At 36.7% G+C, this 24,705-nt stretch overlaps 1 protein-coding gene and 1 long non-coding RNA gene across 2 annotated transcripts in view; one reads left to right on the forward strand and one right to left on the reverse strand.

Moving 5' to 3' along the window:
- Positions 1-24,705, forward strand: part of PLSCR5 (phospholipid scramblase family member 5) — a 25,445-nt gene continuing 740 nt past the window's right edge. The window contains exons 1-7 of the mRNA XM_045503360.1: positions 1-249; positions 5,499-5,565; positions 10,559-10,722; positions 15,720-15,762; positions 16,997-17,217; positions 19,424-19,585; positions 21,950-22,111. Coding sequence (XP_045359316.1) covers positions 5,553-5,565; positions 10,559-10,722; positions 15,720-15,762; positions 16,997-17,217; positions 19,424-19,585; positions 21,950-22,111 — 765 coding nt within the window. The 5' untranslated portion in view covers positions 1-249; positions 5,499-5,552. The remainder of the gene's footprint in view (positions 250-5,498; positions 5,566-10,558; positions 10,723-15,719; positions 15,763-16,996; positions 17,218-19,423; positions 19,586-21,949; positions 22,112-24,705) is intronic.
- Positions 20,519-24,705, reverse strand: part of LOC123611442 — a 7,801-nt gene continuing 3,614 nt past the window's right edge. The window contains exon 2 of the long non-coding RNA XR_006718672.1: positions 20,519-20,586. This is a non-coding gene — a long non-coding RNA (uncharacterized LOC123611442). The remainder of the gene's footprint in view (positions 20,587-24,705) is intronic.

Consider the following 24,705-nt stretch of genomic DNA (forward strand, 5'->3'; position numbering starts at 1 on the left):
AATGCTGGAAATGCAAAGAAGTGCTGCGGGAAACAATTGGTGTAGTCTAGCTGGCCCTGAATCGCAGCTGCACCGGCCGTGCGTGATACGGCTGCTGCCAATGAAGGCGGTTGTATGCAGAGCACTGCTGGGCTGTCAGCAGCAGCGACCGAAGGGCTTGGTGCAGGATTTTGATGATGTCTCACGTGCAAGCAAATGTTGGGAGGACACAGTGACCACACCGAGCCAGGCAAAGCACCAAGGCACAAGGTGAGTATATGTAAAATAATGGTAGAAATAAAGAGGTTGTCAAAATGGTAAAGCAGTTCTTGGTGGGGAGCATTGAAGTCTCTGAAGATTTTTGACATCTTAATTCTCCTTCTCAATCTAGTTAGTAGCTCCAGTCGCTCACTCTCTCCCTCTCTCTCTCTCTCTCTCTATTTCTCTCTCTATATCTTCCTCTCTCTCTTTCTCTCTGATACACACATAAACATACCTCCTGAAGGACATATAAATAAACAGTTGTTGATATGTCAGATGTCTGTCCACATCTTCTGCTTATAATTTCCATTTCTTTTTCTAGTAATGTACCCTGGAATGAGCCAGAACCTCTCAGAATATTCCCTCTACTTTTAGACTCTTTAAAGGAAAGTACAATTACGAACTCTTCAAAGTTGCAATATACATAACAGATCAGGCAAATGCCAGAAGACAAAACACAATGAAGACAGAATACTTCAAAAAACTCCATTCGGTTCTACGTAGTCCTATGTAAAGAAAATGTATAAGGCTGAAAATTTAAAAAGAACTTCTATACACAAACTAAACTATTGCTTCTTCCTTAGGCCTTATAGTCTGATTATGGGATACCTTTTGTCCCATGGAGTCTATGCACCGGACTTTAAATTATTAGAGTCCTTTCCATGCCATCTTGGTGAATGGGGACCCTCCCTCTAGATTCGCTCTAGAACCGGCTTTCTCTTAGTTTTACAGATTCTTCTCTGTATCCAGAATTCTTTTCCTTTTTTTCTTATCCTTTGGATCGATATCCTTTTAAGTATGCAGAGGGGGTAAGACATCCATCTTTTATTAACAGCTAAGAAGCATAATCCAGTTTACTATCCTTTCATTCTTTAAGGAAAAAAACTTAATAATTATTATTTTCCTGTCTGATAAGAACAGAGGTAAGGAAAATCAGACATGTATGTGTGAAACGAAGAATTGATCTTTTGAATGATGCATTACTGATTCCAGTTAGCTTTGCTCTTCAAATACAGGATGAGTTACATCATTGTATTTTCAGGAGGTTGTAAACTTACTCTTAGTTTTAAAAAATAAAAAGAATATTACAATCCTATATTATGATACTTCACTAGAGTATCCCCCAGAGTGGGGGCCATATCATTACATCTGAGTATACTCTATAATGGTATGCACATGGTAAAAAGTTAATACATGTTTAGTGAATGAATGAATAAAGCCTTGTCTCAAAAGGACAGATTTGAATAAGTTAGTAGAGAAATGCACTTTGATAGGTCTGCAAAGTGTACGTAAGTGACTAATGAAATAGGAGGTGTGCATTGCCAGGAAAGAAACATCCAAGTTTACATTAAGAGATTGTATATTTCATATTTAATAGTGAGGTTATAAATCAAATAACTCTGGAAAAAGATTATAATAATGCTATTTCACCACATATTTGTTTATTTTCTTTATTAATTTATTTATACACACCTTGTCTTGTTCCACAACAAGTTTCAGTATGGGGACTTACAAATCGAGGGATAAGATTTATGCATAGAAATGCATACCTTTCGTGCTGCACAGTTGCTAAAAGTGGATTCACATTTTAACTGATTATGCCACAAGACTCACTGAATGAAAGAAGCTATTTTATCACTAAATTATAGTCCACTTACAAACCATTCCCCACCTATAGCAATTACTTTTATGGCCAGTTATTCATAAAATTTGCTATTAATGTTTCTTATATGATACAGTATGATAGGAATAGCTGAAAACATAAAGACACAAAATGTTTACATTACTTAGGTATAGTGTAAAGAAGACTGGATGTTGCCTTCTTATAAATCAATATTTGGAAGTCCCTAGTTAATTCCGCACCCTACTGACCATGCCAGTGTTGAAAGGGATATGTGGAAATAGGAATACTTACCCATCACTGTTGAGAATGTAAATTGATACAAACACATTTGAGATCAATTCTCCAATGATCTCCAGTGATACTTAGTAATTTCTTAATATTTACTAGTACTTAGTACATCCTGCAATGATACTCAGCAAAAATGAGGATCTTCATACTCCATAGCCAGCATTTTCATTTCTGGATGTACACCACCTTCAAAAGACTGCTACGCATGGGCATAAAAATCATACTGCCTAATATACTGGAAACAATCTAAATTACCACGGAAAGACAATATCCATTAAATGTAGTAACAGGCAGTGGCTAAAAACAAATGTAACTTTATGCATCATAATGCATTTTATTTTTCTTTAATTTTCTTAATGTTTACTCATTTTAGAGAGAGAGACAAAGAGAGCATGAGCGTGAGCTGCCTTTGAAGAAGTGACTCAGTGAGCAGGGAAGAGACAGAGAGAGAGGGAGACACAGAATCCAAGCAGGCTCCAGGCTCTGAGCTGTCAGCACAGAGCCTGACACGGGGCTCAAACCCATGAACTGTGAGATCATGACCTGAACCAAAGTCAGATGTTTAACCGACTGAGCCAGGAGCCCTGCATTGTCATGAATTTTAGAAGACATAGTTTCAACTAAATAAAATGTGCTTTGGAACTATACCTCAATATAAATCAGGAAAACAAAATAATTCCTTCTCATTCCATATATATATGTATGTATGTACGTATATATATTCAATTATATATGCACATATGTATGTTTGTGTATATATTTAATTTTTAAGAACCCATAATTTTATAATAAAACAAACATAATCATGAAATATTCCTAGAACTGGCTCTTCCCTTCCTTGGTCTTTGGTCCTGCCTCAGGCCTATAGGCTTACATCTTACTCCATTGGCCATCCTTTCCTCAAAGGAGGCTGTCTGAAGCATAATGCCGTTTTTGTCATAGCAGGGAGCTTATCTGTCACTCTTTGGATTTAAATAATGTGCAGCTTCTTCCTTCATACTGAGGCAGACTGCTTTGGTGAGCCTTTTCAGACATGAAAATTTGAGTCAAGTGTCTAACCATGAAGTGATTAAATAATGGGGAAAGTTCTAAACAATTATGTAATGTTGAAAAAACAGCTCTTCAGAACAGCTGCAATGTGTCCAGCAGAAAGGCCATGAGTAGGGGGGCTGATTGCAGTGAAATTATGATGCAATTTTTTTCCATTTCCTTTTGGCTAAGGCTGAAGTTGGGGGGGTGGAAATAGAGACCCTTCTTTTAGAAGGGACAAGGACAGGCAAGGCAGAACATCCTCAGAAAATGAGCATGCCCAAGGAGCAGAGCAGCAGAGCAAGGCTCGGGAGAGGGCAGTTTCCTGCAAAGGGGCAGACCCGTTGTCTTGTTTCCTGAGAATTCATTTTTAAGTCTCCTTTTTTGCACTGCGATCCCCTGGTTTATGTCTGTTAGACACGCCCACCTTGTATTGGCTATATTTCGTGGAATCAAGCCAGCCGATGAGAAAACTGCAGCCTGATGGCAAAGGGAAATTGGTATTGATGCTGCTTGAAACAGTCAAGGGCTTCAGAGCACAAAGCAGAGAGGTCAGAGTGAGGGTTCTGAGCGCCGTGCTGAAGGGCAGCGCGGTCCTGGTGCTTCTGTGGAGGCAGCAGGTGTGAGGAGAAGGAATTGAGGGCACCATGCAGGTGGAGTTGAATGACCGCAGCAACTGCAGCGGGAGAGGTGGCCAGGCCCGCCCTTGGGGCAACACTACCTGGCAGGACAAGCATTTGGTAATAGGACGCTTCAACGTCCGAAAGGTCCATCAGAAGGGTTTGTGAGCCTCTCTTCTAGAAGAGCTGGGAAATAGAAAGGAATGGAGAGAAGGGGGAACCTCAGATTGGTATCTGCTGGGCCTTTGCAAAGAAAGAGCAATATGGGTGCTGTCCCCAGCAGGACAGAGAGAGAAAGAAACGGGCACTTCCTACACAGCACCAAGTTAGGTGGCCTGGAAGTTCTCCCTTGCAGGTTAAATACTGAAAGCCTCCCTCAGTCATACGGCCATATCCAAATACATGGATGGATGGCCTTATACAGCCACAATATATGTTTAATTGGCTTAGATTTTTATTTCAAACTTGGTGCTCTGTAGCAAGTCAAAATTAACTGGTCAATTACGACCATAATTTAAAGTTGCCAGGTTTGCTAGTGTTAATAACAACTTAGTTTCTTTGGAATGAAGTTTTTCTTTCAAATGACCAGGACAAACAGTAAGAAATCTAGGAAACATATAATTTCATTAAGATACTAATCATCTTTTTTCACCTCTTCTGCAAAATGACAGGTCAGATAACAGCAGCTCTTCAACCCCAAATACTTCAAAACAACAACAATAATAAAAAGAAATATCTCTTTGCCAAATAAGAACATAAACTTTTGGCCGCCAACAACCTGTGAGAATGACTTTATAATTTCTCATCACAGGCTATGGTTTATCAGGCCACTTAACTATTTTTAGAAGTAGACAGTGTTACTTATAATGCAGTATATCTTGCAAGTTCAACCTTTGCAATTCATGCCATCCAGGGGATTTAACTTGGGGAGCAAAATCTCCATGGTCACTTGGTCACCTGTATTTAGAAAGATGAGCTGTCTATGCAAGGTTACAGTGCTTTCTTTTCCCCCTCAGTATGCAATACTGTTAAATATCACCTGTGTGTTGCCATTAACTTTGCAAGGTTATTGAGGGCTTGCATTTTCAAATACCTCTGATTCGTCAAATTCAATTAGAAATGAAAATACAGATTTATTTATTACATAAATAGTAAGGAATAATCTACTTCCTGCTTATTTGCTTTTGGGGGGAGAGAGTGTGAAAAAAATCCCAAGAGAAAAATAATATTGAAGTTCAAACATTTCCAAAATATGAAATATTATGCTTAGAACTCTTAGGAAGTTAACACAGGATGGAAAAATGAATCATAAACTCTGGCACAGACGATTTCTAGAAACTAGAAACATAGAATGTTTCTGACATAATAGTGAATGCAAAGGTATATATTCCAAGAAATTTTTAAAAAAAAGGAAAGAAACTTGAAAGAGTCTTGAAAACAAGACTCTTAAAATGAGTCTTCCTTTATGGTTTTTACTATGTTTAAATTGTTCCTTCAGCCACCAAGAGATATGATGGTTTCTGAGTAGTGTTTACCTTTGGTGATATCTTCGTCTCCCCCTGTTGTCCAAAGTGATTCAATACATCACTCTGGAAACTAAGACACTCCCTTTCTCTGTTATTTGTAAGCTCACGTGAAGTAGACAGACACCTTCTGAAGTTCTATGCATGCTGTGTTTTTTCTTCTTGCTGCAACAGGAAAAGCCTTTCTTTTAACCTGGCTGCCTTTGAAGAAGTGACTCAGACATCCTCATGGCCTGTAAAGGTAAGAGTAAATAGAGCCAGTTAATAAATGTTTCCTTATTTATGACTAAAAATATGCAGTTGCAGGGATGTTACAATCAGTGAGATTGATACTTTAAATCTAGTAACCTGTCACTTACCACTTTTGAACACTGGAATTTTTAACTTCAAGGAGCATGTTCCATTAAAATTAAAAAAATAATAATAAAAACTACTTGATTGAATGTAAAAGTTAAGATATAAACAATGTTTTAGTTATCACGAATATAAATATAGTGAATTAATAAGAAAAGCTGCATAGTAGAATTCAGAAGGGCAGTATTTAATGCCAAACACAAAGACAGGCTGATATTCCAAGTTTAAAGGGATTTGAAGAAAACTTTTCACACAGAAGTTAAAAAGTGTTAAAGTACAGTTCAATATTTTTAAATTTCCTATTTGTTGTTTAAAATGTGTGATATGCCCATTTATTTTAAAGAATTCAATATGTGTAGTGGTAAATTCTAATAAATTTAATGGACTAAAAGTAATCATTTCTGAGCAAAAATCTTTCAAAACTTCTTTGATAGTAAATTATATATAAAAAAGCAAACAGAGAATAACTAATTTAAATAAGCAGATTAATTAAGGATTTTGTAGGGGGAGCTGGGAATTTTATCATGTTCCTAAAAGTGCATAAATATCATAAGTGCTGTTTTACTTTAAATACCTTCTCAAAAGACAAGAGAGAGGGATTTGTTGTAAGTAATGAGTTTCAATGTCACTGAAAACACTTGTGAAGTTATATAAAAATTGAAATTATAATGTGTTTTCATTCCATTATCAGAACAAACCATTAAACTCTAGCCTATAATAAAAAGTTTTAGCATGAAGCTAAATTAGTATAATTGGCAGAAACCTTTTAACCTAATCACAAATAGGATAAGAGAGTACACCAATTTAAAATATCCGAAATTAAATTAATGAAGCATTCAAAGAAACATGTATTGCTTATTTGCTTTCTTCATCAAAATACACTTTTGGATGCTATTTAATATGGAACAGAGGAGATAATCTTTTCGTTTTTCTTCAACATTTAATGTACACCAGTCCCTGAGTATCACAAGGAAAGCTCAAACAAATTGTAAAATATAGACATGAAACAACAAAATCATGAATTTTAATGTGTGCCTCATTTTTATACTTGAAGACGAACTAAAAAAAAAATCTTGACAAGTCTTTTCTTTCACCGAATACTGACACAAACACTTAATCCAAAACACTCCATCACTTTATAAGAGTTACAGCAACAACAGTAGCCTGTAAGGTAAAGAGTTGCAGAGTACGTGAAATATTTATAAGCTAGTTATACATTTTTAAAAGAGTAGATAGAAATTCAAAGCCAGATAGAAATTCAAAGGAGTTCCATCTTTATCTGGTGGTCTGAGACTTTGAAGAAACTTGTGACTGGAAAGCAATAGTAAGATCAAAATATGATTAATCTACCAAAAAAGCAGGGGTGTTCAGTAATGATAAAGACTCACCACTAAACTTAGAGGCAAAATTTCAGATGGAAACCCAATACTCCTGCAACCTATTTCAAATAGCACATGAAGTGGGCAAAACATCTGTCAGAGACTCTATTCTATTTAAAAGAAATGAAAAGGAAGCTTCCTTTTGAATCAGAAATCTGGTTTGAGAGGGCAAGACAGATTATCATCATTATTTACTTAAAACATTTTGGTAGACAGGAACGCCTGGGTGGCTCAATCGGTTAAACGTCCCACTTTGGCTCAGGTCATGATCTCACGGTTTGTGAGTTCGAGCCCAGCATCGGGCTTTGCACTGACAGCATGGATCAGCACTCAGATCTTCTGTTTCCTTCTCTCTCTGCCCCATCCCTAGCTCTCCCTCTCTCTCTCTCAAAAATAAGTAAACATTAAACACGCTTAAAAAATTGATCCTTATATATGTGCATAAAGAGCACCAAACTGAAGTACATTATTTTTTTATGTACTTAAAAGTTCTCCACTATTAAGTAGTAGAGCCTTATGTATGGAGTCTTATGGGTTAAACTCCCGACTATGAGATCAAGACCTGAGCTGAGATCCAGAGTCAGAAGCTCACCCGACTGAGCCACCCAGGTGCCTCAGTTCATGATTTTTTAACTAAAGAGCACTTGTAACCACCAACAAAATTAAGATATAGAACATTTCTGGCACTTCATAAAGTTCCCTTTCTAGCCATAGTCCTACACCTCCACATCCAGGTTGAACTTCTCTCTGCAATTTTATCATTACGAACTAGTTTTCCCTACATCACAGTTTTGCCTCTACTTTTCTCTGAAAGCCAATGACAACAGCGCTTTTGGCACTAAACCCAAGAAAGGATTGTTTGTTCCCGTGTTACTATTTCCGGTTGCTATTGATTGGCCATTCTCTCCTCTCCCAAATCTGACATGGTGTTACACGGTCTTCCTCCCACTTTACTGCTTGAGGTCCCACTTAGACCACCTTCTCAAGAGCAAAAGGAGTATTTTTGCCGGTATGTTTTTTGTATGCCCAGAGGGGAGAAGTTCAGGTTGAATCCCGTGGGAGGCAAACTGCTATATATCATTGGTATGGACCTCTAGTTTAATGAGGACAAATGACAAGTTTGTTTCCACATGATCCTAACCCTAAACATGCCCAAATTCTTTTTTTTTTTTAATTTTTTTTTAACGTTTATTTATTTTTGAGACAGAGAGAGACAGAGCATGAACGGGGGAGGGGCAGAGAGAGAGGGAGACACAGAATCGGAAACAGGCTCCAGGCTCTGAGCCATCAGCCCAGAGCCCGACGCGGGGCTCGAACTCACGGACCGCGAGATCGTGACCTGGCTGAAGTCGGACGCTTAACCGACTGCGCCACCCAGGCGCCCCTAAACATGCCCAAATTCTAAATGTCCAAATTCTCAATGTACAAACTTAAACACCTATCTTGATCCATTCTTCCAACCTGAAGGTTAAATAAATACATGAATCACCTGGCAATTGTTCCTCATTAACACCACATGTATACACAACCTTAACGAGCCTATCATTACTACAAAGTTTATGTAAATGTTTAAAGGACCATCCACTGGATGTCCACGTTCCTTCACCAGTGTTTGTTTGTTTTTAATCCCTCTCCAAGAACTCATTCACGCTATACTTGAATTCTCTTAATAGTGGATAACTTACTTTCTCCAAAGGAAACTTAGTCCTTTCTTCAAATTTATTTTTTAGAGACTTAAAGGATTCTGAAAACTATACCCCCACATACACACAACTTGCATGAATTTGGCATCAGTGCTGAAGGAAGGTCATTCTAATCTGAGAATTATATAGATGTCACTCCAACTTTAGTCTATGTATAGTGAGGGTACTTATCCAAATCTGCGTGCAGCTGTTATAAATTTCTACCTTACAGTAAACCAGAACAATTTTCCTTTGTCCTTCCCATTCATATGTCTTTAGAATAGTGACAATAATTTGTTTTCATAATGGTCCCTCTAATTTTTGAAAATAACTATCATGAATCTTGATCCACACCTATGTTCAATCTAAGACAGCATAGTGTTGTCAGACTAAATGAATGCAGGTGTGAGAACTCCAATAATTTATGGATTCGTAAAGATGAGGAGTAAAAACTCTGATAATCTTTGGGAAAAAAATGGTATCTAATTAGGGAGTAATATAAATGGCAGTCATGTGAAGAGAAAAAGGAAAAATGATACTAGAAAAGCTGTAATTTATATTTTTTTTAAAAAAGAAGACTTTTTCATGCATTAGGGCTTATACATAATAATACACAGGCTCCTGACTAATGCAGCAAATCTCTAAATTTGAAGCTAACAGATAAAAAAATAGTAACATTTTCACCTGGCAATAATATAGAAAACAGGTGATTCTCTAAAAAAATCAAAGCCAAACATTAAAGAATTCTGTATTTTATCTTTTGTAATACCGGGTAAGCTTACAAAGGCATTCACACTATCAAAAATTTTGGGGTGCTTTATTACAAAGTACTGAGAAACCAAAGCTCCATTAGATATTATACTACCCTTAAGCTCATCAATTAGATTTGTGTGTTCTCATAGTATATAGAATTAAACCACTAGTTCTCAAAGTATATGGTCAGGGGGCAGCATTAGTTCATCTGGAAATAGAAATGCAAATTCAAGCCTCAGCCCCACCCCCAACTCCTGAAATCAGAAACTCCAGAAAGGGGCCCAGGAATTTGTGTTTGAACAAGCCCTCCACGTGGTTCTGGTACAGCGGAAAGAATAAGCACCTGAAGCAAACTTTGCAATAGCAATAGGATTGATAAAAAGCGATAAAACAGCCTCAGCAATTACAAGGTACCCTCATAATATTTAGGGAAGGGAGACTATGCCTTGAAACTCAGAATTATGATTCAAAACTTATGTCTAAATTTATCCTTTTAGGAGTAGAGAATATCTAGTTCCTTTTACCGTTTCACTTTGGAGTTTATAATATTTAGCTCTTTGAGCAGATGTTTCATGTGCCTCCAAAAAATATATTTTTAGGGGCGCCTAGGTGCCTCAGTCTGTTAAGCGTCCGACTTCGGCTCAGGTCACGAGGTCCTTGAGTTCGAGCCGCCTCGGGCTCTGTGCTGACAGCTCGGAGCCTGTAGTCTGCTTCAGATTCTGTGTCTTCCTCTCTCTCTGACCCTCCCCCGTTCATGCTATGTCTCTTTCTGTCTCAAAAATAAATATACATTAAAAAATATATATATATATTTTTTTGGAAATCATTTATTTTGCCCAAATTATCCACCATTTTTCTCACAACCACTACTAGCAATCTTCCGCACTCCTTTTCCTCTGGTTTAGGGAGTAAGTTACGGCAACGGTGAATAGGGAAAATGCAGGAAAGGCAGTAGAGGAGGCAGGAGATCATTGGTCCTCTGAATTCAGAAGTCACAGATACTATGAGAAAAATGAAAGAAATGGCCTAAATTTAAATATGGGCTGAGATTTTCATTCTTTTGCAGATGCACAAGACCAAAGAAGTAGAGGTCTGCCTGGCTTTCTTCCTGGAGCTCCAGCCCCTGACCGCAGCTTTCGCCTCTCATATCCTCACCCAGAGAACCAAGTGTGGCAGCCAGCTCTCCCTCGGCCAGGCAGTCTTCCTCCTGGGCTGGAATATTTAAGCCAGGTGTTTTTTTCTATTTCTACACACGTTTGCCCCTTAAAATGAATACAAACTTGGTTTCTTGCTTTTCAACTGATGGGGTTTTGGGGTGATGGGGGTTCGGAGCTGACGGCCAAGAAAGAATTCTTGAAGACTTCTTTGGTGCAAAAAAGTGATCTTATTAAAGCACCGGGACAGGACCCATGGGCAGAAACAGCTGCACTGGGGTTGTGATGGGTAACTAATTATATACCTTCCAGTTGGGAGGGGGTTAGGGATAGAGTAAATCACTAAGGAATTTTGGAAGCCAGGTTTCCAGGCCCCTATTGGGAAAACACCATTTATTACCATTTAGTAAAACCTCAGTCATGAGACCCTTCAGGCGTATATCAGGGGGCCATAAGCTTGGAATATGATTGCCAGCATACATCTTGGGGAAGCTGAGACAAAGGAAGTTTCCAAAGGGATTTTTAGATGTTAAAGTAGATTTACAGGATGGGGGGGCGGGGCAGGATAATGTTAAGTCAAGATTCCCTTTTGCCCCCAGCAAAGTGTCATCATCGAGGCAGCTGAGCTCCTAGGTCACTCTGCCGGTTTCAAGGACTTGCCAATGGGTTGTAGGCAGTAAGGGAATTTAATTTTTCATTTGCCTTGGTTTCTCACATCACCATGGCAAGCACTTAAAGCCCTTTCCTTTGTTCTTGGGCAGCCAGGAGTGTCCGAGGAGTATCACACATATTCCACGTGGGAGTGGGGGTGCTAGCTTGTACGTTGCTCTCAGCTTGCCTTACGCTCCCTCATCATCAACCAAGGTTGAAGGGCTTCAACAAATGACGTGTTGAAGTGAGAAAAGCATTATAAATCATGAAATTATGAAAAAAAAATTGTTTCTATTATTTGGAAAGAAATTCAGTCTCTTTTATTTCCACTTCTATTTTTCTTATTTATTTGGCAGAGTGATGACACTGAACATTTTTGATGGAGCTGTTTAGCACATTTATCCTCCTTCTGCTCATTGCTCAAGGTATAAGCAAATGTATCCTCAAGGAATTGCCTAACACATCTAGTCACCTACAGCTATTTAATTAAAGAATATTTATTGAGTACTTGCCATAATCGAGACATGTAAAAAGCATAAAACCTAGTCCCTCTCACCCAAACACTCTGTAACCTAATTGGCATGCAAGAAGTGTTGACAAGAAGTGCAAGGTGATGTACTAAAGCCATATAAGCACACAGTTGTAATGTGTACAGGTGCATAGAGCAGAGAAAGCTGTTAAGGATCTAAGTACTCAGGAGAGACTTCCATAATGATCTAAGAATTCAGGGTCCTCAACTGAATCTCAAAAGATGACTATAACTCCAAGGGAAAGCAAGTTACCAAGTTAGCATCATTGTCTTTGATACTGTTGCATCTTTAGGCCGATGTGCTTACAAGATCATATCACTATTAGATATAGTCATTGGAGGGTAAGCGGTGATTAAAGCCCTATAATAAATCAATCAAGAAATACCATCCTCTAAATTATGTGGCACACAAAGGACAATTATACTTTTATATATTATTGTTGCTTTTGTACTTTATCCCACAGAAGATCGGAAATACACTGATATTGAGATGTCAGCACATCTGCTGCAGTTTTCAGCTTGTTTGGCATTCTTTCAAACTATAAAGTCTATCTCCTTTATCAAAATCAAATCTCTGTGTTAATTCCCTTAAGGTACAAGAGATTTCTGTTATGCCTGATAGGGTTTAAGCTGCATGCAGCATATGTTCCTGGGAAAATGTTTATAATTGCAGATGCCTTCTCCAGAAACCCACTGGCAGACAAATGTACTACAGAGACTGGAGAGCTCAGGGAGATGTGGAAAAGAGCTGGAAAAGCTAACCTACCATCTTCCATCTGCAGAAAGGATCAGCTGTAATAGCTGACTAGAGTTGATTAACTGCTGCAAGCTGTTTGGGAATGTTGTCAGACAACGTTTTGCCAAGTATAAAAGTGATATACCAGTGCCAGAGGGCTGACGTTTGATGATCACATATGGTCATCACATATTCTTCTTCCATCCATGAATGATGACACACCCGGAGCCAGATGCTTGACATGAATACATTTTTTTTTACATTCCATAAATAGAGATATGAGCCCATTGGCTTCAGTTCTAAAATGAAGTCGATTTTCCATACCTATACCTTTGGTGACCTATTTCAGAAAATAAAAATATGCCACAAATTGGCGAATATCTTACTTCAAAGGGAAATATAAGTTATTCACTTTACACTAAAAGAACACTTACTCGCTTTAAAGCAGTGTACTTAAACAGGGTAAATGAGCATTTTAAATGTTTTATACCACAAGTCTGCAAGAGATATATATAAAATGAATTTTTGTGTGTTAAATTTTATCTGAGAACTAGAAGAATTGAATAAAATCATGAACATTTGAAAATAGTACATTCTTCAATAAACAGGAAAATACACAAAATCCTTCTAAATTAAAAAAAAATCACAGTAAAAATTTAAAAACACATCTATTCTCCTTTAATCAAGTCCATCCAATGACTAATGAAAATCTTTTTTCCATTAACAGTTTGAAAATAAATTTTCAGGTATGTATGTAAATATATAATGCATATATACACATGTACACATGTGTATACATGTATGGATGTATGTGTATGCATTTATGTTGTTCATGTAGAGTTAAACCTAAATATAAAACAAATAGATTATCTCTCTGGATTAACACGTTCTAATAGGTAATATCATTTTATACTATTAGTGTCAAAACAAAGGATAATTATTATAATTTAGTCACCTATAGGTAAGAATAGTGAGTTAAGTCTACAAAGACACATGTATAGATCCTATTTATTTGGAAGTATGTATACTAAATGGAATACTTGTAAACCTGATAAGTTATACATAAGAATTTATTCTTAAGCTATATATCCAAGGCTGTCGTTCGATTTCTATCCTATGGCTTTCCTACTTGAGTGCTTTACTGTCCCTGACACCTAAATACGTGATCCAATGTTTTTAAAGTTTCCAAGATTCCTGGTCCATCAAATAATAGCAAAGAGTGGTAAGGGCTCATTTGGAGCACAGTGTATAAGTGGCCTAGCACTACTTGAAGGAAACTGCAAGAACAAAACAAGACCCTCAAATCCAGGGGTATTGCCCACAGAGATAGATCAAATCAAATGTTATTACAGAGGCTGCGGTGGGTGTAAGGGTAGAGAAAATAGGAAGGAAAGGTATTCAGAAGTTCCACAGTATCACTTAAGAATTGTTTATCCCAGTTCCTAACACTTGTTTAGTGATGCCAATGCAACAGAGTAGAAAGCATGTCAAAACTGGTGGCAGTACAATCAATCTAGGTTCAAGTCCTAGCCCAACCATTTACAAGCTCTGTGATCCTGGGCAAACTGCTTAATCTCTCTGGGATTGTTTCTTCACAAGATAAATGTAATGATGCCTATGTCTCTAAGTTTTTGTGAGGATTACATCATACACTATGTCAAAATATCTACCACAAGGACTACCTCACGGTAGCCATTAAATAAACAACTGCTACTATTAGAAAGCAGAGAGGTACAATTTACCTTTCCAATGTGGAATGGATCTCAATTGATAGTCTCTAAATTTCAAGACTAAAACTTGATCCATGGCACCAACATTAAAGTTCCTAAATTCAAATCTTAGTCTTGCCCCCATAATTTTCTTCATCCCTAACTTACCTCTAATGGATCCACCGCTAAATAACTGTGGATATCCTTTGTGACTTTTCTTTCAACCCTCCATTTTTCTCAAAAGAAGAGAACAGAACTAACAATAGTACTCTATGAAAGACTGATTCTAATATTTAAAAATTGCCATAATTCTGAAAATAGGTTTTATAATATCTTAAATCATAAATTGTTTATGGAAAAGATTTTTTGTGAACCTTAAAAAAAGAGGACCCATGCACTCTTTTACCAATAATAAAATTTAAATAGAGGACATTTAGTTTTGCCTGTACCTCAGGATATACAAGGAGAATGAAGGAAATAATGTAACGTCAAATTTTCCGGACTTGTGATGCCCAATCAATACCCGATGTTACTAATGACTATTTCAGCTCAAGCATTACCAGTGAGTTTATTAATGTGAAGGGAAAATAAAGTGAAGATAATTTAGAGGTGAAATAGAAAAGAAAGTGTTAGAAAAGACAATGGTCTTCAGGGTTCACGAGTCTACCTTAGTGAAAATTCATTCTCACAACATATTTGAATATTTCCTTTAAAAATTTGCATTGTATACTTTTTAATATAGTCATTCTCAACTATCTGTGGCTATTTTATCTCTGTAAGTTAACTTCATTTTTAATTACATAAAGCAACTTTCCTTATATTAGCTGTTAGTGGCATAACTTATTCTGCTTAAATGGGTATTTTGTTGGCATCAGCAGGATTTGTTCGTGTTTTCTACTCCAAAGGAAGGTGTGAGTGAGAATAATTTATAAAATAACCTCTCTCAGCTTTAACAAAGACATTTTATCGCTATGAGGAATGAGTTGAGAGTGAAAGAGAAGTTAGGCAGGGTGGAGAGGAAAGGCCAGGCATTCGGGGGTCATTGATGTTTTGTTTCATTTCCTTTAAAAAAAAAATGAGTTTTGAAACCTTTTAGGCATCATTGTTCAGAGACTGTTTTAAAATCTTCTCCAAGTATTGTTTCCAAGAGTTACTCTATTAGCACTTTATCACAGGAGAACACAGAGTTAACCACAGTTCTTATTCTGATTCTTGGCATTTCTGCCTTGGAATTTTCAGGGTTCTTGTATTTTTTTTAAAATTTTTACTTGAATTAAAAAATGTATCTTCTTTTTCATTATAAAATGTGAGCTGTTTTCAATATTTCCCCAGTAAAGAACATGGAAATTAATGAATGTCATGTGATAAGCAAGTTAATAGTAATATCTCCAAAGGTTTTCAAAGTGTGATGTAATACCTTTTATTTCCTTTATGTCATTCTTTAACAGTTAGACCTGATAATTATACACCAGCAGGTGGAGCTTCTTGGAAGTAAGTATATTATATTCTATACTTATTAAAACGGTTAAAAATATTTTAGGCTTCAGAAATTTTGTTATATTTAAATATCTTCTAAACAATAATGTTAAATTGAGGATAAAGGTAGATCAAAAAGATCAGTAGGTCAGGGTGCCTGGGTGGCTCAGTTGGTTAAGCTTCCAACTTCATGATGTCACAGTTTGTGAGTTTGAGCCCCGTGTCAGGCTCTGTACTGACAACTTGGTGTCTGGAGTCTGTTTCCGATTCTGTGTCTTCCTCTCTCTCTGCTCCTCCCCCTCTCCGTCTCTCAAAAATTAATAAACATTAAATTTTTTTTTAAAAAAGATCAGTAGGTCTTTTAAAATAAACATTTGAAGTAAATTGTTAGTCTGATATAGGTACACCTAAAAGCATGAACTCTCCGAGTCTTTGATAATATTGTTATCAGGAATCTAACATTTTTTATCTTAAAATAACAAAAGATTTTATCATTTCCATGTTTGGTAATAATTTATATTTACTTAATAATTTAATAAATGGAAATCAAGTTTGAGACTAAATAACAAAAACCCATTCTACTCTTGAAACTAATATTACACTATATGTTAACTAATTGGAATTTAAATAAAAACTTGAAAATGATAAGTGAGTAAATAACAAAAACCCATCAAACAAAATTTGATGTTTTATCATTTCACCGGTGATTCATCAAATGGCATGTTATTCAACAGTACATAGATTTTCGATGACTGACTGAATTCCAATTAATTATTTTTTGTCCTTAACATCTAAAATATGTCAAAATCGAAATATACAGGTAGCAGGATAGCCCGCGGCCATAGATACACTGCCAAATAGATTTTAAACAAAATCATTACTATGCTGTGAGTCATCCCGTACATTCCACAGCAGTGTTAGAATTATTTGAGGATTCCATTCTTTACAGCCTTGCTTCCTTAGTTGAAATGTGGAACTACATGTGCCCAGTAGGTCCTATATCTGGAATCAAAATGTAATCATCACACAGCTTTGCTCTGAGTTTACTTTGATTTCCATAGCTAAGTCCTCAAATTTTAGAGCATGGAAGTAGATTTGGGTGAAGAAGATACCCCATACTTAATAATTAGCTACTGTTTTCTTTTAATAACACTACCCCTTTTACTTATTGAAAGATTTGATACTAGGCAATAGCACTGTTTTGATGATTGGTTTTTTTTTTGGTTTTTTGGTTTTTTTGCTCCCTTAGTGATACTCGGCACTGAGACCTCCAACAAATATGAGATTAAAAACAGTTTGGGACAAAGAATTTACTTTGCAGTGGAAGAAAGCATCTGCTTCAATCGTACTTTCTGTTCCACACTTCGAGCTTGCACTCTGAAGGTCATGGATAACTCAGGTCGGGAGGTGATTACAGTAAACAGGCCCTTGAGGTGTAATAGCTGCTGGTGCCCTTGCTACCTGCAAGAGGTTAGTCATTGGCTCTGGGTGTACTTTTATTTTTCTACATTTGAAAAGGTTGGCAATTATTTATTTAACAAATGGTATTCATCTGGAGCTATAAGGCAATTTCCCTATCAGTTGCTCCTTTAGGATCCAAAACAGCTTAAGGATGGTGATTCACTAGATTTTGTTTTGTTTTTTGTTTTTGTTTTTTTCCCAACCAAAAACTGTAGTGGCTTTCGTTTTGTTAATTGGCAGACAGCTCATGCATCACGTAAATGGGACACATCCTCCTGAATCTCTGTGTTAGCCACATAACTGGAATACCTATGAGTTCCACCATTAAGTAAATCTACCCTTTGTCTTCTCTAACTGGAGCAAAGTTCGGGAAGTACTAAGTAATACTAAAATCTTCCAAGGTGTTCTCTTGCTTAGGTATCAGTTTTAGTACAGAATCTCACATTCCATTCATCCATTTATGACAAACTTTAAACCTTGGCAAGACTATGCTATTGTTCTGAAGGGAATCATTTCATTATTTTATTTTAATATATAATAGATTTTCATCATTATCTAGTAGATCTATAATAACTTTCACTGACATAATGCAGTTAAGTTGATAAGGAACCTTTACTTATTCTAATGTCTTTGATATCATAACATCTCTATGAGCTAGAAAGAATAGATTTTACTCTCCATATTTAGCAATTGAGGTAACTAGGGCTTAGAGAGTGGAGTTAACTTACCTACGATCACACATCCAGGAAATATCAGGAATGGGGCTTGATCCAGATATACTTATTCAAGTCCAAGTTTCTCTACTGTGCACCTATGTATAAGTACTCTACTTAGCAAGATGAAAAAAAAATATTAATGTGAATTGGGGTTAAGTAGGGAAGTTTCTGGAATATATATTGAAGCTAATCCTCCAATTGTTATAGGCAATTACTTGACTAAGTGATAAAGTGGCTAAGGTACTCATTTGGTGTCCAAGAATTTTCATCCTCCTACTAAGGATATTTAAGATCTAATATGCTTTAAGATGGTATAGTCAGCATAATATAATATATCCATTTGAATGTTTCTGATGTTTCTGATGAATGTTTCTGATAATTGATGTTTTATTTCATAGTAGTCCAATGTCACATAAATTAAAAATAAGATGTATCTGATACCGCTTAACAATTTTTTAAAGATTTGCTCAGAATCAAGCCAATTATTTTGAAAGTGATCCCAGAACAAATCTATATAATTCTGCCTTTTCAGTGTTTTTTTGTTTGTTTGTTTTTAATTTAAGTGTAGTTGACATACAATGTTACATTAGCTTCAGGTGTACAATTTAGTGATTTGACAAGTCGAATCCCTGTAATTCTAGGCACTCTTATTGAAACCACCTTTGTTGATCCAAGAGCACTACAGATACACACGTATGACTATGAACTTAATAAATAATAAAAAAAAGACAAAAGGAAAACAGATTATAAGGAGTGGATTGGATTTAAAAGCAAACAATTGTCACTATTTTCACCCACCTCTGGCTTATTTCACAACTTTGTCTGACTTGGTTTGACCATATAAATATGTTGAAATACAACATGATGAAAAGTAAGGAAATTAAGGAAATGAAAGTAATGCGGTACAGCACTAAAGTAAAGCCTAAAAATGCAATTACAAGTCTCTCACACTTTGGAAAAAGTGAAACAGCAATCAAATTGGTGTGTAAAACTGTAACTTCACAAGAAGCATTTGTTTTTAATTGAACCCAGAGAAGCTGGAAGCTGACAGCCTGAAGGGCAAACAATCATGCATAGTTAACAACTGGTAAGTGAGGGTTACAAATAGATGTGTGTTGTGGCAACACATTAGAGGCAGTGGAAGACACAGGAAACAGTGCCTGGCCAACCGCCACACTCGGAACAAAATGCTAAAGAAGACAGTGTCCCAGGGTCAGAAGACCGTTCTGGGAGAGGTTCTCTTCAGGGAAGTAAGATCAAAGAAAGACATGAATTTTTAGTGAGTAATGCCAAGCAAATACCTGTTTAGTGAATATCTTTGTTTCTATAAAATATGAAAAAAATCCACTGCCATGCTTCCTTAGAAGCAGATATTTAGAATACTTTGTAGAATACAAAAATAATTTCATAAAAGTTACTGTTTAGAAGGAAAGCACCTTGTGAAATTAAAATACAATAACTGTAGGAAAATCTTATTTTATTATTATCTCTTCTTGCAGTTAGAAATCCAAGCCCCTCCTGGTACTATAGTTGGTTATGTTGCACAGAAGTGGGACCCCTTTCTGCCTAAATTCACAATCCAAAATGCAAACAAAGAAGATATTTTGAAAATTGTTGGTCCTTGTGCAACATGTGGCTGTTTTGGCGATGTGGATTTTGAGGTACGGTTGACAGAGTGAAGGAGGTTTTCACTTAGGTCCTCATGGCTTGCAACAGAATTCAATGTTAAAATATGCAAATCATGGGATATCTCTGAAATAAATTTAGAAAATAATGTATTTGTGAAATAATGTAATAAGCCCATATTGTGCGTGCCAGTAAGAACTCATAATTTCAGATATACTAAGTTCAAGGTTTTTTGTTTTTGTTTTTGTTTTTGTTTTTAAAGCATACTAAGGATCACCTGGGGGGCTCAGTTGGTTAAGAATCAGGTCAGAGGGGCGCCTGGGTGGCGCAGTCGGTTAAGCGTCCGACTTCAGCCAGGTCACGATCTCGCGGTCTGTGAGTTCGAGCCCCGCGTCAGGCTCTGGGTTGATGGCTCAAAGCCTGGAGCCTGTTTCCGATTCTGTGTCTCCCTCTCTCTCTGACCCTCCCCTGTTCATGCTCTGTCTCTCTCTGTCCCAAAAATAAATAAACATTGAAAAAAAAAATTTAAAAAAAAAAAAAGAATCAGGTCAGAATCTCACAGTTCCCGAGTTTGAGCCCCTCTCTCTCTCTGCCCTTCCGCCGCTCGTACTGTCTCTTTCTCTCAAAAATAAATAAATAAACTTTAAAAATAATAATAAAATAAAAATAAAGAACACACTAAAACTTTTTTGATTTATGTGGAATTACAGCACCCATGGTATAAAGTAAATATATATTAGCTCAGAATCACCTTAAATTAGATCATCTTTTCCTCTAGCTCTGGTGGTTAACATATCCTACTTCAGATCTCATCTAAGAAGTACACTCCATTAAAAATCACTAATTTATTTTTTTAATATAATTTTTTTGTCAAATTGGCTTCCATACAACATCCAGTGCTCATTCCAACAAGTACCTTCCTCAATGCCCATCACCCACTTTCCCCTCTCCCCCACCTCCCATCAACCCTCAGTGTGTATTTAAGAGTCTCTTATGATTTGCCTCCCTCCCTCTCTGTAACTTTTTTCCCCCTACTCTTCCCCGATGGTCTACTAAGTTTCTCAAGATCGACATTTGAGAAAATATCACTAATTTAAAAGCTATGATCATAAGACTTGCTACGATAATTTTATAAAACAATCTACACTTACATAAACAGTTAAGTGTTTAACATTTTAACTCAATGTTAAAAAACAATAGGCAGTTGTAAATTCAATTGTAACAATAAGAACTACGTTAACTACTATTCCTATAAATATCTTTTAGGCAAAGGAGAGCTCATTTAAAGTGTCTATTTATTATTCATCCCTTCCTTCATTCATACATTCATATATAGCCCACCTGGGACATTCAGTTTGAGGAACTTTAGTGAACACTATTTACCGAGAATGTGATGGAAATTTTACAAAGCGAACTGTTGTAACTCTACCCCACTCCAATAAGACTTGGCATGCTTTCCTAAGACTAAACGATAAAAATATGTCCTATGATTGAGAAATAAAAAGTTTTAGTAAAGGTGTATCGATGTCCTAAGTAACCTTCTCTATTTCTATCTTTTCCCACTATACATAAAGTAACAATTTATATTGAATCCTTTCAGCCTTTGAATGAGAAACAGGGCAAACAAATGAATAGTTGATAAAGTTTAACTGTAGATTTCTTCTAGCTGTGAAGGACTATAGATTTTTGATGTCAAATTAATCTGAATTTCCTGTGCTACATTTGCCCAGAGGATTTTTTTTTTTTTTTTTTTTTTTAGTGAAAATAGGACTTAGGTTTAGTTATAAAGGAAAGACCTAGTAAATTTTGGAGTATAATATAAAAATGAGATTAAGCAATGGCTGATAATGTTTAAATATGTTAGTAAATCTATAATCTTAACAATAAAAATGTAAAGTTTACAAATTGTACTTAGAAATGAATTTCTTCTAAAAATTGTTTCTCCAATATTTCTCAAAAATATTTTCTTTTGGTTTTTCTTCCTTTTGTTGTTGTTGTTGTTGTTATTGAAGAATTCAGGTTTAAAATCTAGACTTCAGGTAATGAAATTACCTTCAAGGTTAGACCATGTAAATGAGACTATGTACCTGCTGCCATCTTGTGGTAGCCTGGCCTTAATTATTTATTGCTATTATTTTCTCAATCTGCATACAAAAAGCAAGAAAAAATAAAGGAATTATGATGAATCAAAAAACTGTCAAAAAAACAAAATTCCGGAAGAGTAAACTGGAAAGTTAAATCTCCAAACTCATGCTTATATAACGGAATGAATGACATGGAACTGTCATTTACAGATGATTAATAAAATAATTTGCATCTCTCTTGAAGCAAACATACTAAGATATGTAAAGCCATCCATTTCACCTTCAGGTTTAACATCTCTTATTTTCTTTTCAAAGGTGAAGACCATTAATGAAAAACTTACAATTGGGAAGATTTCAAAGTACTGGTCAGGATTTGTAAATGATGTCTTTACCAATGCTGACAACTTCGGAATTCATGTCCCCGCAGATCTAGATGTGACAGTCAAAGCAGCAATGATTGGTGCTTGTTTTCTCTTTGTAAGTATGGTCTTTTTTTAATTTATTTTTTATTTTAGACAGAGACAGTGTGTACAAGCAGGGGAGAAGGGCAGAGAGAGAGAGAGAGAGAGAGAGAGAGAGAGAATTTTAAGCAGGCTCCATGCTCAGTGCAGAGCCCCACACAGGACTCGATCCCACAACCCTGGGATCATGACCTGAGCCAAAATCAAGAGTCTGACACTCGACCAACTGAGCCACCCAGGCGCCCCTGTAAGTATGGTCTTAAAAGCATAGGAGTGATTTATTTCTCACCCTTTCCTCATTAATCACTACAGAGCCAATCTCATTTTACACAGCACCACATTTATCCCACAGAGGTTTATGCATTGAAGGCTAGGTTGGGACCAACTCTTCAGAAGTCAGAATTTAGGAGCCTGCATTTCTAGTAGACAGCCTTTCTCCGCTGACCCTCATACACGGTCTTCATCAAGAATTGGTGCCCTGTCGGGGCACCTGGGTGGCTCAGTTGGTTAAACTTCCAACTTTGGCTCAGGTCATGATCTTGCTGTTCCTGAGTTCGAGCCCCACGTAGGGTTCTGTGCTGACAGCTCAGAGCATGGAGCCTGCTTCGGATTCTCTATCTCCCTGTCTCTGCCCCTTGCCTGCTCATGTTCTTTCTCTCCCAAAAATAAATAAACATTAAAAAGATTGGGGCGCCTGGGTGGCGCAGTCGGTTAAGCGTCCGACTTCAGCCAGGTCACGATCTCGCGGTCCGTGAGTTCGAGCCCCGCGTCGAGCTCTGGGCTGATGGCTCAGAGCCTGGAGCCTGTTTCCGATTCTGTGTCTCCCTCTCTCTCTGCCCCTCCCCCGTTCATGCTCTGTCTCTCTCTGTCCCAAAAATAAATAAAAACGTTGAAAAAAAAAATTTTTTTTTAAAAGATTAAAAAAAAACAAGAAGCAGTGCCCTGTCATGTGCTACTCAGCATTTCTTCAAAAACTTAGTTACCCATTCTCTTTCCATTTCAATTTAGATTTTTGGCTCATTTTCATTTTCACTGAAAAAATATGTAAATATCACATTATTGATCCTGGGTAAAGTTCAGGACCGTTTCATTGTTTAACAATGAACTAAGTGACACTCAGAATGTGAAAAGTAGTTTTCTTCCCTTCGAACATGAACGTGGATACATGAATTCAGAGGGAGGGGTTAATATTTATCAGCTTCCATTATTACAAAGATATTACATCTTTGTCCTTTCTTTCTAACTTATAATTTTATCAAAAATATTTTCTTCCTGGTGTGGAGATTGGTGATAGAAAACAGAAGTCAAGTAACACCTACGCCAGATGGTTGCCCATCTCCTGTCCCAATTTTTCCTCTAATATCTCCCTCACTGCTTACCATTGTCAATGCTCTCACAAAAACCCATGGAATTTTAAAACAAACCTACATTCTTCATTTCATATTTTGTTGTCCTTCAGGGTTTTAGGATCCTAAATCTTATGGAAATTTTAATGTGGGCTGCTGTGGGGGAAAAAAATGGCTCTATCTACTCCATTTTTTCCAAAGACACACACAGAAGACACACACATACACACCCTCTCCCCAAAACCTTAATTTGGCCTTTCTGATTAAGCTCCACACTTAATGTTTATATTAAAAAACGGATCATTTTAGGGTGCCTGGGTGGCTCAGTCAGTTAAGCATCTGACTCCTGATTTCAGCTCAGTCTCGCGATTCCTGAGTTCAAGCCCTGCATCAGGCTCTGTGCTGACAACGTGGAGTCTCCTTGGGATTCTCTGTCTTCTTTCTCTGCCCCTCCCCTGCTCATGCTCTTTCTCTCTTTCAAAATAAAAATGCACATTTAAAAAATGTTTAAAAAATAAAAGCCAGATCATCTTTAATCTGTCCTACCCACTTATATCATTTAACAGACAAACAGTAAAATGTACTGTCAACAATTCACTATGCGCTATGAATTGGAGAAGCTCTGATCCAGATGACACCCCAATCATCTGAAAAGATAACTTTTTAACTCCATTGTCTCAGGGAAAAACCTACTTACTGAGAATATCTAATGGCCCCATCCAGTTCTTTCTTTTCCTTTTTACCATAATATAAAACATTTGCACTTTTTTTTGGCCAATATAGCTTTTAAAACAATTTCTGACATGTATTAGATAATTACATAGATACAAGATAAATTACTTACTTCTACATATAATTGGGCAGGAAGAATTGTGTTTTTAATTTTTAACATTTTTAAAAATATTTTTATTTATTTTTGAGAGAGTGAAAGAGACAAAGAGTGCAAGCAGGGGAGGGGCAAAGAGAGAGGGAGACTAGAATCTGAACCAGGCTCTAGGCTCTGAGCTGTCAGCCCAGAGGCAGATGTGGGGCTCAAACTCATGAACTATGAGATCATGACCTGAGCTGAAGTCGGATGCTTAACCAACTGAGCCACCCAGGCATCCCATGTTTTTAATTTTTAAATACCGTGTCCATTTCATTACCTTGTGTTAAGAGAGAGACCATCAGAAAGTAGCTGGTATGAGAACTCCCTGATCCAAACAGCAAAATTCGCAAGTACTATCTAATTTTCGGTCTTCTCTGGTTTGAGGCTACCACTCCA

Source organism: Leopardus geoffroyi, chromosome C2 (assembly GCF_018350155.1).
Source record: "Leopardus geoffroyi isolate Oge1 chromosome C2, O.geoffroyi_Oge1_pat1.0, whole genome shotgun sequence".
Taxonomy (NCBI): Eukaryota; Metazoa; Chordata; class Mammalia; order Carnivora; family Felidae; genus Leopardus; species Leopardus geoffroyi.